Here is a 19,588-nt window from a genome sequence, read left to right on the forward strand (position 1 = left end):
GCTTGAAAAGACCTTAAAAACTGGAAATGGGATAACATGGATTAAACTTGGGCATAAAATACTTCTCAGTGGCAGTTGTCATTTGGTTAAATCAAAATAATTTGAATAAGTCGCTTTATTATATTAAGTCACAATAGCGCATTGGGTAATCGATATATCCGATAACAGCGCGGTGGCTTGTGCACGTTCAAGCCGTTTGCAGCATGCATATCGAATATGTTATCGGCATATCGGCGCAAAATTTTAATACATACAATACGTTATTTGCATAATACTTGTTGCACGAAAATCAGCTGATGAACTGAATATAAAATAAAAACTTAAATATGTGAAAGCATAGATACTGATTGCGACCCATAGCAATTTGTTGATAAGACTTAATTTGATGCATGGCAACCTAAAACCGGCAAATTTAAATAAATTGCTGGATATTGAGTAAAGTAAACAAACGACGAGCTATGCCCCTTTATACAAACACACACAATCGCACGTACAGATGTGCACAGGCAACCACGACTCACACACCAACACATGCACACGTACAGCCAAATAACGTTCACGAACGTGAACCATTCACGACTTCGCTGCGCTTCGTTCAGTTGTTTCCGTATTGCCGCCAAGTTTGGACGCATTCGCTTCGCTCTTGTCGCTTCCAAAGTTCGCGCCGTTGTCGTCGCCATCGCCGTCGCCGTTGTCGCCGCCGCCTTTATTTTGATAATAAGAAGCGCGAGTGCAGCAAAGTCAGAAATACAAGCGGATAAACAAAATTAATGGCAATTGTGAGTGTTGAGCAAATGGCAAATCAATTTAACCCAAAATGCAACTAGGACAAAGGCAGCACAAGCCAAGCCAGAAAGCGAAAGTTACTTTTTGGGCTTACCATTTACAAATTGCGGTTTACCGCTTGGGACACTGTGTACTGTGTACTTAGTTTTTCTTGTTGCAGCTACTGTTGCTGTTGTTGCTGTTGTTGTTGCTTGGTTCACAAAGGAAGCTTTGTAACGTGTTAAATGCATTTGCGCTGTTGTCATTGCCCACATTCCATCTGCAGAGTGCAAAGGCATATACGCATACAGATGCATCTATGTAAACATATACAGTCACACGCAAGCCCATACATTTATATATGTATGTACATACATACAGATGCGTTTGTATGTATGTACATATATGCGTGCAAGAAGTGCGTTGAGGTTTCTTTTTATTTTTATTGCAATCTTTTAGGTTTTTGCTTTTACTGTTTACGCATACCTTTACTTCTGCACACATGCACGCGTGTGTGAATGCGTGTGCTTTTGCGTGTGCGAAATCTCTTATACGGCGCCCTGTTGCGCCCTTGAGTCGCACTTCCTCGCTATTGATATATATGTATGTATGTATAAGGTGCGCCGCCCTCTTAGAGATATGTGCGGCTCATAAAACCGTTTCGAATCGATGAATTGCATTGGCAAACTACGTTATAGAGATTACACCCGCTGATGGTTATTACGTATACTCTTTGTATATGATAAGAATTTTAATTTATAATTCACCGCAAATTTGTAAAAAAGCCGACTTCAATTTTTTATTTGATTTCTGAAATTCAACTCGTTAAACGTTTTGTCTAGCCACATCAAAGAGAAGAAAGTTTAGCTTTGGCTTATCACTTAGCAACTATTTGGATGTCATATTCGTGCTTTGAAAATTTAATTCACATCGTACAACGAGAACCGTAGTTATTTAATAATTGAGTTACCCTTGCTGGGGGCACTGTAGCAGGAGCAAGCATTGCAAATGCATTAGGTGGGCTGTGATGTTTATGTGTGAGAGAGAGTGTTGTTTGTGTACGTGTACGTATGAATAGAATATCATTGAAATCATGGAACATCACCTAACAAGGGACAATCCACTCTCTCGTCACTCTGGAGTTTCATTTAACCTATTACTTCCGTTGCCTAGGTCAACTTCTCTGTTCTGTATCATCTTAAATTTCCATTTAGCACGTGAGTGCTACGCTTTGTTTGCTTAATTTCTCAAAGTGCTAAAACACGTAATGGCCCTGAAGTCTCGCTGACTGTAATCAGCTATAAGCGAAAAAGTATTAATCATACGCAATTAACAAAAATATAATCTTTGCTGCTTAAAAAAAAAATTAAAATAAAATAAAAAAATGAATACCTAAAACGAACTCTTCTTTAGAGCTAATTATATGTGCTTCGCTTGCTTTTACTTATTAGTAATCAATTAACGCCGATTGTTGTGATTTATGACTGGATTTGTTGGTTTCGCTGGATTTAGCCTTCGACTCTTAGCCTCTATGCCAAAGCGTCAATAACAAAGTGAGGTCCATAATTCCTCTCTCTCATTTCTTTGTTGAACTCTGATCGAATCTCGATTTATATACATATCTATTTAAATATCTAAAATAAATATATCTGTATATGAATAATTGTCTATATACCACAAAGTTAACGGATAAAAACGTGATCAGCACAATAGGTACAATGTAATGATGAATTGGCTTTTTTAATGATTTTGATTATATTTGGTATCTAATTATTATAAAATTATGTTCATTTCTTTTATATAATTTATATGTTTGCTGTTTCGAGTTTCTAATTCGAATTTCTAAGTACATATATCAGATAAAAATCGAATTTCGAATATAACCTAGTGCATATCATTGAAAGGAGCCCTTGAAAATGATCTAATTTATAAAAACTGAACCCGCTGACAATGGATAGAAAAGGTATAATCTTTATATAAAAAATATACCGCTTTCTCATATTTGAAAGTGACACGGTCGAGGCCAGATAATATATATATATATGTATGTAATATAAATTATTATGCTGAATCGTTCGTACATGTATTCAATGTATGCGGACGAGATACTTGATATCTCTCACGTAGCTATTTTCTCAAAAATTATTTAATGTCTAAATTCTCTACAATAAATATTCTTTGATTTCCATGAAATTATTAACTATATATACAGTTGGACGGGCATAAAACCAATATACTCATTTCATTTTTCTGAACGATTATGCGAATATTGAATCTTCTAGTCGATTACTTCCGGCTAGAGCACTATTGATTGTTATTGAATACATTTTTCCATCTATCCAATCGTGTCAATCAAAATCCACTTAAAGCAAGATTCCATCTCCCATTTCCATAAACTTTTAGATTTATGTGCATTTTTATAGAAATATTTAGCTGTTTTATTTATGAATGCATCTGCCACTGACTCAATGCACATTTTCTACCTTAAATGTCTGTTTATTTATTTATTTCAAGTGAATATTAAAAAGCTATCAGTGCATAATTAAAAACGCATTTAAATCTCTGCCTGATATAGGTATAAAATAAATATAAATTTGGTTTATATGAATATTTAGTAATTATTAACTAAATCCAAATTCAAGTTTCGAGTCAGACATTAACAGAAATTAAACTTTCTAGTGATTATAAATGAAATGAAAACTAGCTGTAATCGGGCCTTACCAACGGCTCAATACTTGCTCACAAAAAAACAATTTTTTTTCAATAGGATATTTTCAGTTTTGAAATAGGAAAATTTATATTTTCAATCATATAATATGTAAGCTTTTTTGTTGAGAAGGTAAAAAGAGAATTAGCAATACATTTAGTAGCTGTTTATACATATGATATTAGTCAAGATATAGGAGAGCTCTACATCAAGGTTCTTTAAAAATGCTGCTGCTAGTCATAAAACTGTAAAAGATGCATCCAAGTCATCTGAAACAATTTAAAACTCCATGTCCTCAGCAAGAGAAACATTGCACAATACACATATACTCTTTGTTCACTTTCGAGAGCGCTTTAATTGCTCAGATTATAATTAAACATATTGAACTTTCGCAACCCATAAACAGGTATGTGTTTTGTTTCACTCGGTCAGCTGTAAAGCAACGCTCGAAGCGAAATACGAAATTCTCGATATGAGTCAAAAGCTTTTGTGTGTCGCACTACTACATACATACATATGTGTATTGCATGTAGTATTCGCAATGGGGAACATCGGGCAGACTTTGGCAATTAGCATAGATCACGACTCGGATGTGTATGTAAAATATGCTAATTTAGCATAGATTTGCAACATTTACTTCCGTGTGGGGAGACTTTCAGCAGCAACAATTAGAAACATTCGTTTATATTTATTGGTGTGCATAGAAAGACAGGCAAAGACTTTGGGGCTGTCATATTTAAAAGGTGTTTATCAAAATATAAAACCAGCTGTCTCTCGCTGGACAGACACGCGCTTCACTCAGCTTTGCCTCGCTTTGTTTTGCTTTGCTTTAATCGAACGCTTTGCTTGGCACAGGAATCGGACGGCGCCAAGTACATTAAGCAAAGCAAATATGCTCAAATCAGAACCCACAACAGAACTATTCTCACTATAGGTACAGGGAGGTTCAAGTAAATGCCACTTTATTCAAATATTTCATTAATCGCCTAGCAATTTTTGAGTTCTATTGCAAAAACTGTTTACCAAAGATGGCTTTTGATATGAACATATACACAACTTTAGTATGTATATCTTATACGAATATGTTGCCCATGGCACGAAAAAATAGCTCTCTAATGTATTCACCAAATATTCCCTGACACAATAAATTTAGCATGTAAATGAAATGCAATTTCTTTTCTAGCATTTATACTTGCAAGTTTTACCCAGAGACTTTTAGGAACATGTGAGACTACAATTTATTTTGCAGTGAAGCGTGTCAGTTGCTGATAGAATTTAGTATTATATATTCCATATTAGAGCTGTGATTACAAAATGCTGCAATTATATTCCGAATGCTACAACGTAATTACAGATGTTTCACAGATAACATTTAATTTATAATAATACGTAATATATACATATATGTGTATATATGTATGTATATGTAAGAACAATTTCGCACTATTGCAAAAGTATTGCCAATGATGTTTCGTAATATTTAGTTATAGCAGCTTCTCTTTACAGATGAATATTAGTATAGTTTTTATACCCTTAACCCATTGAAAATTTTAAATCAGTTTTGGCATGCATACTCGTGTATACCATAAGCAGTACGAGCTTATCTTATTTTTTCGATAAATGATCCGATAACCTTTTCGAGAATAATCGAAAAATTGATTTTATTTTTTCATCCTCACTGCGCAATTAGCAGAGCGTGTTCTGTATTTGCGTGTGTGTGTATGTTTACCTAAAAGAAGTGCAGAGTGATTAGAATATCAGCTTGGAGGGTTCAGGGTATCTCCTAGTCGAGCAGTCTCGACTAGAGTCTTCCTACTTGTTTCTTTTAGACTTCCACAGAGTTCTTACAAGAATGTTAAGTAATCGCTTATTTACTTTATTTGTTGGCTTCTTATGATTGTTGATGTCGGAAGCATTTGCTAAGTTATAATGCAATTAAAGCATCACAACAATTTTTGTTAGACTCTGTTTGCCAGACGTAAATATTTCGCTTAACAATTATCGGTAGTGCGACGAGATGGATCTTGCTTAAAAAGCGCCGTGCCAAAAGCGGAACAATCGTGATCATCTGTTCAGTTCCACTTGGCTTCCGTTCTACAGTCAGAGTCGTCTAGTCATCCATCAGTTCTTGACTCTCTGCCTCAGCTGCACAGTTCATAGCTGATCGCCCCTACTCGCTAGCATGACTCAACAGTTATCAGTTTTCAGGCGCTTTACGATCGCACGATTGAAGCACCGTGAAGCCATAAAGACGAGTTGCAAAGGACCTGCATTGGCTTCGTCTGCCTGGGTTAGCTTGGACCCTTGGCTGTTTGATTTGATGCGGATAATGCATTAACAATTTGAACAGGTTTCTCGTTTCACTCTCTGCTCCAAAGAACATGAATACGCAAATAATCTGATTCCAGGCCTGTGTGTGACAAGCAGATTTGCAGGGAATTAACTGCCCAAGAAGGAATCGGGAATTGTCAAACCGGTTTAGCCTTCTTTTCGATTTCATATATTTGCTTCATGTTAATTGGCATGCAAAATGTATTCCCACTTTTATGACACTCTTAACTTTTCGCTAACTGGCCTGAAAGATGCAGCTAATTTAAGGTCATTTTATTTATAAGAATTGTTATAACTGGAAATTGGTTCTTTGCTAGGAATGGAACGTGACATGGTATTTATATATGAATATAAATGTGAAGAGAGAGGGACTGAGAGTGTGAGTGAGAGAGCAGTGAGAAAGGGCGACGGAAAACAAGAGGGAGTAACAAAGATGATAGAGAACAAGGAATATCTAAGGAGAGCGTGAAAGGGTTAAAAGAGAGATCGAAAGAGAGAGTAAGAGAGTAAGACATAGATAGGAAATGCATACTAAGTAAGTCTTAATGAGTTAAACAACAGCCCATATGCAATTGATTTTGGTTCATTCAGTTCATACATAGGCAATGGATGTATGCATTTAAAAATGCAACTTATTAAGGCAATAATGTATTTATAACCTATATAAATATATATGTCTATCAAACCTATACTCAATCATTATTCTGTACTTGTTATTGGACATCAAAATATGCCGAATAATAATAACAAATAAGAGTTAGGCATTTAAAATTTTAAGCTTGGGATTTTTGTTGGTGCACATGAATATCAAGCATGCCTCCAAATTACTGAACTTGTGTTTTAATTTCATGATGTAAATATAATAGTTTATAATATATAATAGTATAATATAACTGTCTTAGCTTTGGCAGCGAATTTGACTAACCTATATTTAATATTTCTTATTATTAATTTTTAAAATTATTTAGCTTAAGCTAAACAAACAAATTTGTAGAAGAAATATTCTTTTGCGCATCATATGATTTTTTCCATGATTTATATATTTCATAGATAGATTTAAAGTGAAGATTGGGTCATTGACTTGCCAAACACATTCCGCTACAAAGTTGTCAGCTAGGAATATGTCGGTGCTTATAATATATATAGATAGCTAGATATTACTATTGAATATTGCTAAGTAGACAATAAAAATGCATGGACCGAACCGTTGTGCCATAATTCCTTTTCACATAGTTTAATGAGGCGCATGGTTCTTGGCATACCAACTGCGAATTTATGCAATTCGATAGCAACAACAACAACGGCAACAACAAGAATAGCAACAAATAAGTATTACGCCTTGTGAAGGCCGCAACAGCAAACAATCGAGAGATAAGAATAAATTCACAGTGTTTTCTTCTCTTATTAATGATTAATATTATTTATTTACAGCGCGTAATCAGCCGTGGGTCTCGCACAAACCAAAACAAAGTGAACCGTAATTTTTGTTTTTTATAAAAATTCGACATCAAAACAATATCCAGCGATGCGTGTGGGACAACAGCATAAACAATAACAATTTAAAGAAGCGAGACCAAATACACAATAAACCAAATTCAAAATCAAAACGAAAACAACACAAATATCATATCTAGGCTCACGTTAATTCCGCAATCCGAAATCTTGACACGTACGACAACAACTACCCATTGTCTATATAGTATACGGAGTATATCAGACACTTGAACATAAATCTATGCCACGCTTTTAAAATAACTAACGATCTTACAAAATAAAAATACATATTGGCTTTATAAAGCAAAACCTCCGTCTCAAAAAACAACAAAAACAAGTTCACAATGGATCAAACGCGCAGTCTATATAGCAAGCAGTCAAAGGATGTTGAGTTTCAGGACGTTTTCTACACAGTGGATAAGCGCACAAGTTTCTGTGAGTATACAACATAGACATGTCTATAAATTTTGTGAACTTATGTACTCATATTAGTCAACCAAAAATGTATATACATATAGAAACAAGAACTTTATAATTTATAATAATATCCTCATATTTCTAAAATACCATCTGAATCACTATTCAACAGAATTTAAACTTTTTATAGTCCTATCGTGAACTGATATGGGGGCCCGCAAAATTATTTTGTTTTATAAACGACTTGCTTCTAATATAATATGTATATTAGAAATGATAGAGAGCTAGAGTCAAAGCTTATACAACATGAGACTTCCGTATGTGTAATCATATGAAAGCAATGTAAACACTTGGTTAGATATAGTATTCTATATAGTGGTGGAAATAGAATAGAAATATTACTTATAAGACAAAAATGCACCTTACCTGATCAAAAATTTTAAAAATTTGAATGCCAATTAAAAATTATAGCCAAAAAGTTTATACACATATATATTATTTTAATATTTTATTTTTATACTTCTATACATTAGACTTCTTAATTACTTTTCTTATTTGTTCTTAGTTTAAAAATTAATTGATCATCAAAAACCTATTTTAAAATAATAGTAAAAAAATGAATTAGAAACGAGAAAAAAATAAAATAAAATAACAAAACACAAAAAAAAAAATAAAAAAGTCAGCATGAGTATTTTCAGAATATTTGGCTACACAAAACAAGCTAAGGAGAATGATCGCAAATGCTGAAAACCTGTTAGGCTTTACACAGACAATTGGCTCGAACCTTTAACAGAACCAGCTAACATTTTTGGGTTTACTAAACTTTGCAGCTGTGGAATTTGACAAAATTCTTGTATTTTTATTTTTAAATGAAGCCTATTTCGAAACTGCGTCTTCAAGCTTTTATTTTTGTGTTAGAAGCTTGTTATGTAGCACATGCATAAATTTTAAAGTACTACACATAAATTCTGTTTATTTTGTTTAATTTTTATCTTTAACAATTTAATAACTCATTCAAAGAGTCTTTTAAGTGGACAGCATTTAACACTATGATTAGGTGTTTCATTGCCAGGCAATAAATTTGAAGGAATTTCACAATTGTATTTGCATTTTATAATGTTAACTAGAAGTCTGCGAACTGAACATTTTGTGTTTATGGGCCCTTTTTATGTGGGGTTTTCTAAGGTCTGTACTATATTATTTATATAATAAATTAGTTACAGCTGTTGTACAACTATTTCATTTCGGTTTAGGGTTTGTGGAGTTTCGCATTTTGAATTGCGACTCGCGGGTAATTTAAATGTTGCCTTAGTTTCGGTCTCTTGAGCGATTGCGACACTATTTGTTGGCTGGCCAAGCGCTAAGTGTTCCATAATTATTCGAGACTGCCGGGCACATGAAACAAAAGAGCATAAAGAAATATGATTTTGTTGCCGTTGTTGTAAAGCGTCTATTGTTATTGCAGCTGTAACATCAATTACAAAATTATACTTTGGGTACATTAAAATAGGGTGTTATGTGCCTGTGTAGCAAGCGGAGTGCAATTCGAAACTAAACTCTTTGCTCAAATTGACCTCATTTAAGCTGAAGCATTCTGTCACAAATTTGTTAACATCTAGTCGTTTGTCTATACATAGGGTATCTTCAATTCGTATACTTTATAATCACTGGCTTAAATGCTTGCTTCTGAGCTGTGAACCTAATACGCTCTGCTAATTGAATTCAAATTACGATTTGATCGGCTTACAATTAGCTTAGCTCAGCTTAACTCAGCTTAGCTCTTGCATTGTATTTGATATTTTGCATATGTTGATCTCATTGAACTCGTCCAATATCAGATTTATAGCTATCAAATTTGTTATGTGAGTTCTTTGAACTATTGATTATTAATTTATGACTCACTTTCTATGTGACACGAAGGTAAATATAGCGTCATATATTAACAAAGAAAAAATGTTATATGCTTTATATATAGGGTATTTACTAGTGGCATACTTTTTATAATGATCTATTGCAGTTTTATGTCTTGATATTTAGTTGTCAATCATCTTTTTATTAGTGCAATTTGTTCAGCTCTGGCGTTAACTGTGATCATTAGCTCGAATTGATCCCATTAAGCATGGGATATATAATCTATATATCTATATATAGATCACATACAGTTAATGGGATACTCTAGAATGATTATTGATTTTGTTTAATTATTTATTTTTATTATTACATTATTCTCTTTATCAAATGCATTTCAATTAGATAATTGACCTTGCTCTCTATAATAAATATATATAGGAAACTTTTCATGTGGGCTTCTCAAATTATTTATAATGAAACGCAAAGCGATACATCTCTAACACAATACTCGGCATTTATAGGGTATTTTCTAGTTATAAATTGTGCAACTCTTGCTTTATTTCTTGTTCGTTTGTTGACAGCTGTCGTTTTTTCAGTACTTGTCAAATGTATTGCAATTTGGTCAGCGCTGCTCAGCTATTGGCTGAGTTTCTCATTCCCATCGGCTCGAAACTTGTTTCCGTCAGACCAATGTCTCGACAGCTCAGAGTACTTGGGGTATTTCGCCATTGACACACAAATTGATTCGAAACGAAGCATTTTGATGCTCGACTTGCTTAAAGCAAAGCCCTTGCCAGAAGCCCAAGTTCACAGTACGCCTCGATTTTTGCACTGTCACAGAGCCAAAGTACACATTCATTTACTTGTACGTGGTCTGGGCAGTTGGCGTTTGAATTGGCCGCGATTCGAACTGAGTCAGCTGGAGCCGTCTTCGCGTGACGTCACAGCCCGCACAGCAAATAAAACGTGAGATACGACTATTTGCATAAAACACTTACGAGGCTGTTAATTATATATATTTAAGCTATCAGTGCTGATCAACTGTATTCAAATGAAAGCTATCAGACATATGAATATTCAATTACAGGTGAGAAAGAAGATTTACTCATTTGAAATGCCGCCAACTTAGCTTAATCTGAGTAAATCATTAGCTGCTCACTCGTACCACTAATTGATTAATAGTGAGAGCTACTTATATATTATATGTATGTATATCGTCTCTCGGTTGCATTGCACAAAAAGCAGACTTTTCTTGAGCAATGTTCGCGGCGCTAATCAACATTGCTCATACGCCATGTGCAATGTGCAATGAGAGGCGCGCGATGTCGCCGCATGCGGAATATCACAATAGGCGATAAATGGGCACGCATATACATATATACCCACACAGATATACATATGTGTGTTTATGTGTGTGTGTACCCACAAATTGTGCTCAGCTACAAGTTACTTCCTCATGCTGGCCTCATGAAAATCACTTGTTGCACGAACTAAGCGCGAGCTGCGCCTTCGTCATTATCAGCAACAGCATCATCATGATGATGCCCGCCTGATGGTCATGCACATAAACAACAATACGAGTAGCCGCAACTCGATTATGTTGCATGTTGGAATAACGAAATTCAAGAAAAAAAATAAAAAATAAAAACAAAAGCAAAACGCGAGAAAAAAATTGATCAACACTGATTGAATAATTTTCCCCTTTAGCGCGTTCATTGAAAACTCGCTGCGGTAATTTCCATTTTTGTAGTCGGCGCTTTTTCCCAGCTTTTCCTCGAAACTAAGCGCGAACCCGTAATACAAACTGACTCATTTATGTCATAATTGAGTATGTAGTAACTTCCCATCGAGATGGAGAGTTTTCTCATTCTCTCTTTATGATTTGAGCTCAGTCTGGATAATATTTGCTGAGTCTTCTAGATGAATCTGCCCAGCTGACGAGTATCATCATCTATTAATCATACTTAAGAATATATATAATTTGTGAAATAGGAAATATTACATATTATATTATATGAGAAAGCAACTTTACAGAATATACTCTTAGATTAAGTAGTACGTTTATATTCAAAGTAAACAATATACGCAAACTACGATCAAGTGTTCCCACAATTGTTAGATTAAACCTTACGTGCTGCCATGAAAGTAGTTTTATTTATAATAAAAAGCCTTGTTAATCGTTGGTAATGATTGATTTAAATTATAATTCGAATCATTCACACTCTTCATCATCTCACATGTTCAAATGATAATATATCCATTGTGTACTAAAACAGTCATTAAATCTCCATCAATAAAACAAATTAGATATTTAAGTTTGTTGAATGCAAATATGTAATGTAATATCAAGTAATCAAGTATCAGCGCCCTCGACTCAAGTAATGTGAAGAGGCAAGTGAGTTTATCAATGAACTTGTGTTTCTTTAATGCAATGCAAAACACTTTCAATCGACACTTGAATTTATGGAGTGCCAATTGAAAATCGAGATTAATGACCGAGTAAGATAAATGGGTTCAAGCTGCAGCTAACTTAATCGAATGCCTTTAATATATGATACTAATGAATTGCCAAATAAATTAATGTGGAAAATTTTTATATTTTGTATACCCTGAACCCATTGAAAATAGCAAATCAGTTTATAATATGATATCTACAAATGAAATCTAAAATAGCTACATTTTAGTATCTTATTGATTGATAATAGTATTACAATCATAAACAGTATTACAAATTGAAATAAAGTGGTATGAAAGGGGCATATGAAAAATACTGTTATTTTTGTTAAATTCATATGTTAAGTAAAATTTAGAAATGTACAGAATCCTGTTTTCCTGTAAATGTTTATAAAAGCGCCTTACATAGTAGAGCATATGTATCAAAAGAAACGGTGTTTCCTGATTTCCCCACTTCTAAAGAGTCCAATATTTTATAAGAACTTACAAATCCTAATTACAAATCTCTAGATTCGATTGTTTCGCAACAAGGTCCAAACCCAATATACTCTGCTCTTTGCACTTCGTGAACGAGCATTAAAACCCGTATTGAGTAGATTCTCCATTGATTTGCAGCTCAAGCTTGACCTATCCATATCAATATAATTTTAAATTTATTAAGCATTCTAACAATTAGCACAAAGACAAATTGATATTAAATTATCGTTGCTTACTGCGCATTTAAATCAATATGAAATGTTAATTTGCATAATATTTCATTTCATTAATTTTTTTCATTTGATATTGGAGTGTTAATGCCTAATAGATTTGTGTTAGGTAATACTTTATATCTGAAGTAATATGTATATACAATATATGATTCATGTTTATTCGATTATGTTTATAGGCCCACTACGACTAAGAGACGTTCTAGACACATTAACTAAACTGCAGCAATGATGTTGATGTTACTTTGTGATTCAATAGACACATTATAGACTGATCTAATAATGCTAAAAAGTATGATTGGGCTAGCCGGTTTATCCGGTTGGTCACGTTTATCTGCTGATAGATGATTAAGTGAATCTCTCGAAGCTCGATCAGAGCTGGCCCCAGTTTTTGTCACGTTCTCGACTCGCGGAACAGGCCAACCGCCCACCCGGACGCATTTAAAGTTCAGTTGAATTTGACAATTTGATCACGTCGCACTTTGTGACTGACTCACTTGATGTTTTTTCACCCGTACTCGTACTTGTACTCGTGTATTTCACTGTACAGGTAGTCAGTCCACTGAAGTTCACCTACTTTTCACACTGGCGCCTGGTCAATACGAGAGTGGGCGTGGCCAAAAACAAATATCGCCCTCAATGACGAAAGCCAAAACACACGAATTCAGAACTTGGCTTTAACGTGTTGCTGTTGTTGTTGCTGTTGTTGTTGAGCCAACGTAAACAACAAATTGAAAACAAAGCAAAACATATATTTGCGAGAAGCTAATTGATATGTAAACTTGGCCACTGGTCTATGGGTATACGATTCAACTAATACTAAGTCTCTAGACTTCTCGTTGATTTATTTACGAGCTTTTCAGCTGACCTTCTTTGATTTACACGTATTTGCGATTTTTGGCTGTTGCGCAAAGAATTCAAATGGACTGATCTAGCTCGATGGGAGGTCTATGCAAATCTCTGAAGTGCTTAAAGCTAAGGTTTAAATCTGAGCAGTCGCAGTAGCGTAGAGCAAAGCCAGAAGAGATACTAGCAGTTAGAAAACTCCTAGCTAGCTCATTATCTATATATTATATCTGCACTATATAATTAATCAATATAGCACATTATGGATCAAGGGTTAGTGGGTTCGAATTCCAGATAAAAGTAAATGTTGTCTGAATGAAAGCCCTGCTTCGCCAGTGCTTATTAGACTTGGCTTGCGTGATTTTATTTTCAATTGTCCTATACTTATAATGAACAAAATTACAGTTACAACATCCATCATTATCATTTTAAAATGCATATCACAATTCCCTGTACTTCAAGCGTAACCTTGACTTGTATTGACCTCGAGATAGCTCTTAGAATAGTCCGATTGAGTTTCCAGCAGCTGTGGATAACCCGTCGGCGTCAAATATTGTATATAGGTTTATATATTCCTATATCTGTTTTCACTTTCTGAGCATTAACTAAAGTTGCGCAGTATATATTTATCTTGAAGTCGAACATTAAAAGAGGATAGGGCTATCATCAACTACTATTTATATCACCAAGCGAATTTTGATTAAACTAATTGTATATTTAGCTCTTGGCTGTATTCATAGAGGGTTTGACTAGATTACTGAGGTATTTGATTATCTTATATGATTTATGTGCAGTAAGAAACCCTAAGATACTGATTAATTGAATATCTCACTAGCATAATACTTCCGTCATGCCCCATTGTTATCAACCTAGTTTGCACATTCAATAAGTCTAAATAATATTCGATTCAGAAACGGTTAAAGGCTTACGTTGATCATTATCAGTTTTGAGCGGCAAGTCTAGACATTAGGGATGGCATGTAAAAAGAGAAATCCAGCTAATCTCTGGTTTATTATTCAGTTCAAGTTCAATTGCTGATCGTGTTGTTAATAATTGCAAAAATGTTGATAATATTCGACTGTTGATAAGGAAGGCAGCCCATGGAACTAAGGCAGCTGCAGTAACCTATTAGCTTACTTTCGCACATGAGCAAATATAAAGCAAGCAAAAAAGTATACAAGTATATATGTACATATATGTACTTGTATTCGTCAGATGTGGCAAATGTTCAGGGCTGTTGATAAGACCAATGGAATTGAATTGACACAAATAGTCACAAACAAGGAACGTGCAAAGGCCTTGGCCATCCTTAAAAAAAAAAACACAAGCACTTAAATAATAAATCATATTTATATACATTTACAATACTGTCGGACTTTATAAAAATACACATATTAATATGTACACATATATATTTGCAATGCATTCTGTTTTTTACTTATTATTGAAATATAATTAGAAAATAACGTTAAGTCAAGGCAGATCGTTTGTCATTAAACTATTCCAGACGCTGTCTAGTCAAACAGAATTGATTAGCCATCCGCCGTGCTTTGCTCCAACATAAAAACGTGTTTTGGGCGCTTGGATTTCGTTTATTGTCAATTGAGCAAGTCATGCTGAATGGTAACTGACTGACGAGCAGTTCGTTACGATTCGAATTGATGTGATCTGTGAGTTGAGAGTTTCACCTCCTCATTTCACACCTGTCTTGTGTGTAGTTACGGGGAGCGCTGTAAAACGCTAACAGCATGAACTATTCAACTGCTTCTTGACTTTTATTGCCCCAACAAAGCATAAAGAGCCGTCATAAAGATAAACGATTTGCCTCACTCAAACGTACAGGGTATACATATGATGGGAAACCCGATACAGTTTGGAAGAATATATTGTATATATATTGTATATTGTTGTATTAGCAATTAGTTGTGATTAATCAAAATTCCTATTCTAACTCATCATTTGTTGTTTATTGTTTGTTGTTTGTTGTTTTGTAGTCCGCTTCGCTGGGCAGCAGCAAATCTTGAAAGGTGTGAGCGGCAGCTTCCGCAACGGACAACTATCGGCCATAATGGGGCCCTCGGGGGCTGGAAAAAGCAGTTTGTTGAATGCGATATCGGGTTTCAGGTAAGCTAAACACTAATTATATACAAACTAAATATGCAGAAATCAAAATGCGAATTACGAAATACGAAATACGAAATACAATTTCCCATGAACTTCTGAAACATGACGACATCGATATTATACCGGTTGTACGATTCAAATACTGGAAATGTGACGTTTAATACTAACAAAAATCCCATCAAATCGATTAGAATCTAATTTATGCTGTATGTAGTCTGAATTACAAATTATTGACCGTAGACATGTCAAAAACAAAAAGAATTCCATTAAAACTCTCAACTTTATAGTACTGGGGCTAAACAACAAATATTTTCCTAGCTGAGAACTTTGCATATATGTAAGTATGTATACAAAAAATAAAAGCGAGAGGGGGTTCTACTAATAAATTTAAGCATCATGCAGAAAAACTAAAAAACTTTAAAAATAGAACTAAAAAATACATTTTTATAATTATAAACAATACAAAATAATAAAAAAATTATATAAAAAAAAGTAAATTCCTTTTAAATATATGTATTGAAAGTATTTAAAATGAAATGAAAATACAAATATTAAAATTTGGTTATGAAATTACATACACTATTTTATATTTTCGCTTTCCGAATAATTTTAGTAATTATTTATAAATATATGTAATTTTTTATGACTTTTTTTTATTTTTAATTTATTTTTTTCGTTTTTATAAATTGACGTGTTTATATACAGACATATAATAACAAACAAAAACACATTATTCTAAAAAAAAAAAGATTTTTATTTATATAGGCAATTATATGTTGTATCGGGACGAACGAGTGCATAAAACTCGTTCACAGTTCAACGACATTTAAACGAGTCAGAAATAAAAAATATACCTTTTTGCTAAACTCAGAGGAGCAACTGATTTTCTTGCAATTTATGAGAGACTGTAGGAAGATTTGTCATAGAGATCGTTAAGAGTTAAGTTTCTAGTGTATTGTTTTTGTGGTTTGATAAATGTTGATACATATTCTTTTTTTCGTGAACAACTAAATTGAATAATCAAGAATCAGATGCGAATTTGACAACCGAATTGCAAAAATATTCTAATTGAATGAAGCAAAAAAACTTGTTTTGTGGCTGCATTTAAAGTATTAATTTTTGCTAAGTAAAGTATGGTAGACTGTGTGAATTGAAAAAACAAATTGAATAATCAAATCCAAAAAGAAATCAACAATAAATATAATTATAAAAAATATCGACATATGCATATACATATACGTACATATATTATATATGTACATGCTTTTTGGAGTTGCTTATTCATTGCTTCATCATTTATTTGAGCATTAAGCGAAGTTCAATAGAAAAACCGAGAGTGAGAATATATATATGTATATACATACATATGTATATATGTACATTGAAACCAACTCATTTTGAAGGTCACCCTAGCAATTCGCGTTTTAGCATACAATATTTTCCGGACAATCAGAATTTCTATTTCTATTGACATTGAGCAGCTGAGTTTGAATCTGAATTTTATGCTTGATTGTAGAACAACTGGCGTCAAGGGCAACATCAAAATGAGGAGAGATAATGCCTGTTATATAACGCAGGATGATCACCACCAGACACTGCTCTCGGTCGAGGAGCTAATGAATCTCTCATGTGATCTGAAACTGAAGCAGCGCCACAAAAAGGATGAGATGGTTACGGAAATACTCAAGAATCTGAATCTCAATCATCGTCGCAACGTCACCGCCGAGAAGCTGAGCGGCGGTGAGCGGAAGCGACTGTCCATTGCGCTGGAACTGGTCGACAATCCGAACATCTTCTTTCTCGACGAGCCGACCAGCGGCCTGGACGAGGTGACGGCGGCGCAGTGCATCCGACTGCTGAAGGCAATGGCACAGGAGGGTCGCACCATTGTCTGCACCATACATCAGCCCTCGGCCACCATCTACAACTACTTCGACAGTATCTATGTGCTGGCCAAGGGTCAATGCGTCTTCCAGGGCACTCCGCAGGCCACGATACCCTTTCTGCGTCTGGCACAGATTGACTGCCCAAGGCACTACAGCCCCTCGGATTACAGTACGTTCTTTGATTGTTTTGCGTCTGCTATTACTGAATTCGTGTTACCTTTTCTATTTCTAGTTATTGAGGTAATCGATGCTGAGGAAGGACATATGGTTCCGTTGCTCAGTGAGCTGACGGAGAACGGCAAGCTCACCTATCACACCAAGCACCCGGACCTGCCGCTGGAGCCAATGCAGGCCATTACAACGCTGTTCGTGGAGCAGCCGAAGCGTCAATTCTTGCCCGCATTCTTCGCCGGCTCAGCTGCATCCACGGACGGCACATTGATGGGCGCTGCAGGCGCTCTGCTGGAGCAGGTGAAGGTCTTCTCGCAGCATCTGCAGACAGAACGTCGCGACATCTCTGGGGTGCAGCAGTTTCTGGTGCTTATGCGCGTCATGCTGCTGCGCACCATGCGTGCTCGGCTCGCATTGGCCATACAGCTGCTCCATCACACGCTGTGTGGCCTGTTCTTTGGCCTAATCTTCTTCCAGCTGGGCAATCAGGGCGGTCGGATGTTCGATCACTTGAAGTTCTGCATTGGCGCTGTGCTCATGATTGTCTACACCCAGGTGATGGTGCCTATACTCAGCTGTAAGTGCTCCAAATGATGACTTAAGCCATGCATTGCACCTTAACGCCATTTCAGATCCCGCAGAAGTTAAGGTCGTCAAGAAGGAGACCTTCAACCGATGGTATTCGCTCATGCCGTACTATATGGCGTTAAGTGTTTCTCGGCTGCCGCTGCAGGTGCTTCTGAATCTTACCTTCATGGCCATGACTTATTGGATGTCCGGACTGCCCGAGCAGCTGTGGCGCTTTTGTATTTTTGTGGCCGTCGGACTGATGATCTCCCTCGTGGCGGAGGGCATGGGCCTGGCTATTGGCGCTACCTTTAGTATTACGGTAAAATATATTGAAATTATTATGGGCATGCATATTGATGATTCAATGTTATCCTACAGAATGGCAGCGTGGTGGGTCCAATGATTATAGCACCGCTCATGGGGCTGGCTATTTATGGATTCGATTTTGCCTCTCAAATTCCTGGAGCCATGAATATCCTGATGAAGTTTAGCTATGTGCGTGTGGGCGTGGTAGCCCTAATATTGGCTGTGTTTGGTTTCCAGCGCGAGGAACTGGACTGCGATGAGATCTACTGCCACTTCAGTGATCCCCGAGTGCTTTTGAAGTTCCTGGACGTCGACAAGGTATCGATACTTCATCAGTTCGGGCTGCTGGCTATGCTGATGATCTTCTTCCGTGTGGTTGTGTACATCAGCTTGCGAAAGCGATGCTACACATGAGCAGCAGCTATATATTATATCTATATATATGTAGTTATAGAAAAACGTCTATGCTGTGATTTGGTCTTATACACGCACACGTAGTGCAGGTGTTTAACTAGTAATAGAAACTTAACTTACAGTTGTACATACTTGTAACTGCTAAATGTATTTTGTGCTCAGTTGATTGCCCCTTGTAAACCATAATGTAAGTCGGTGCTTAGATACCCATTAATTATGTAAATATGTCACAAATATATCTAATATAGGTAATATATGTTGACAAATATCGGCGCACTTTAATGCCTTGTATGTAAGATTATTTTTTGTAAGAGTTCTGGTAATAGTGACGTACATTTATAAGAGAAATTATATTTTTACATGTTGATGAAAAAATGATTTTTATTTCAAATTAATGCTGCGATTTGGTTGTTGAGCTGTGCCAACAAAAGTGGGCTTAAATCATTCTCTGATTTAATTAAATTATTTATATTGATGTCTGCTCTGAAATGGAAGAAGAAAGTACCTTAAATGTTTAAATTTCAGTTTTCTCTCATGAGCTATCG

The 19,588-nt window shown here is 35.4% G+C and overlaps 2 protein-coding genes across 2 annotated transcripts in view; one reads left to right on the forward strand and one right to left on the reverse strand.

Moving 5' to 3' along the window:
- The window catches only part of Akr1B (Aldo-keto reductase 1B), a 58,389-nt gene that overhangs the window by 9,797 nt on the left and 29,004 nt on the right, over nt 1-19,588 (reverse strand). The window lies entirely within an intron of this gene.
- LOC108650964 (ATP-binding cassette subfamily G member 4) lies at nt 585-19,532 on the forward strand. Its single transcript, XM_018100326.3, has 7 exons — nt 585-779; nt 7,235-7,732; nt 15,567-15,696; nt 17,213-17,751; nt 17,815-18,330; nt 18,386-18,642; nt 18,702-19,532. Exons 2-7 carry the CDS (start codon nt 7,642-7,644, stop codon nt 19,041-19,043), a joined length of 1,875 nt encoding a protein of 624 aa, XP_017955815.1. The 5' UTR covers nt 585-779; nt 7,235-7,641; the 3' UTR covers nt 19,044-19,532.

This window comes from Drosophila navojoa, chromosome 4, assembly GCF_054131105.1.
Source record: "Drosophila navojoa isolate 15081-1374.11 chromosome 4, UAZ_NAV_1.0, whole genome shotgun sequence".
NCBI classification, from domain to species: Eukaryota; Metazoa; Arthropoda; class Insecta; order Diptera; family Drosophilidae; genus Drosophila; species Drosophila navojoa.

What these genes read in the sequence shown, in the direction of transcription:
- LOC108650964 (XM_018100326.3), top strand. Translation starts at nt 7,642, where the DNA reads ATGGATCAAACGCGCAGTCTATATAGCAAGCAGTCAAAGGATGTTGAG. An exon ending in GGATAAGCGCACAAGTTTCT is followed by an intron (nt 7,733 to 15,566) that starts GTGAGTATACAA and finishes GTTGTTTTGTAG; the next exon opens with TCCGCTTCGCTGGGCAGCAG. An exon ending in GATGGTGCCTATACTCAGCT is followed by an intron (nt 18,331 to 18,385) that starts GTAAGTGCTCCA and finishes ACGCCATTTCAG; the next exon opens with ATCCCGCAGAAGTTAAGGTC.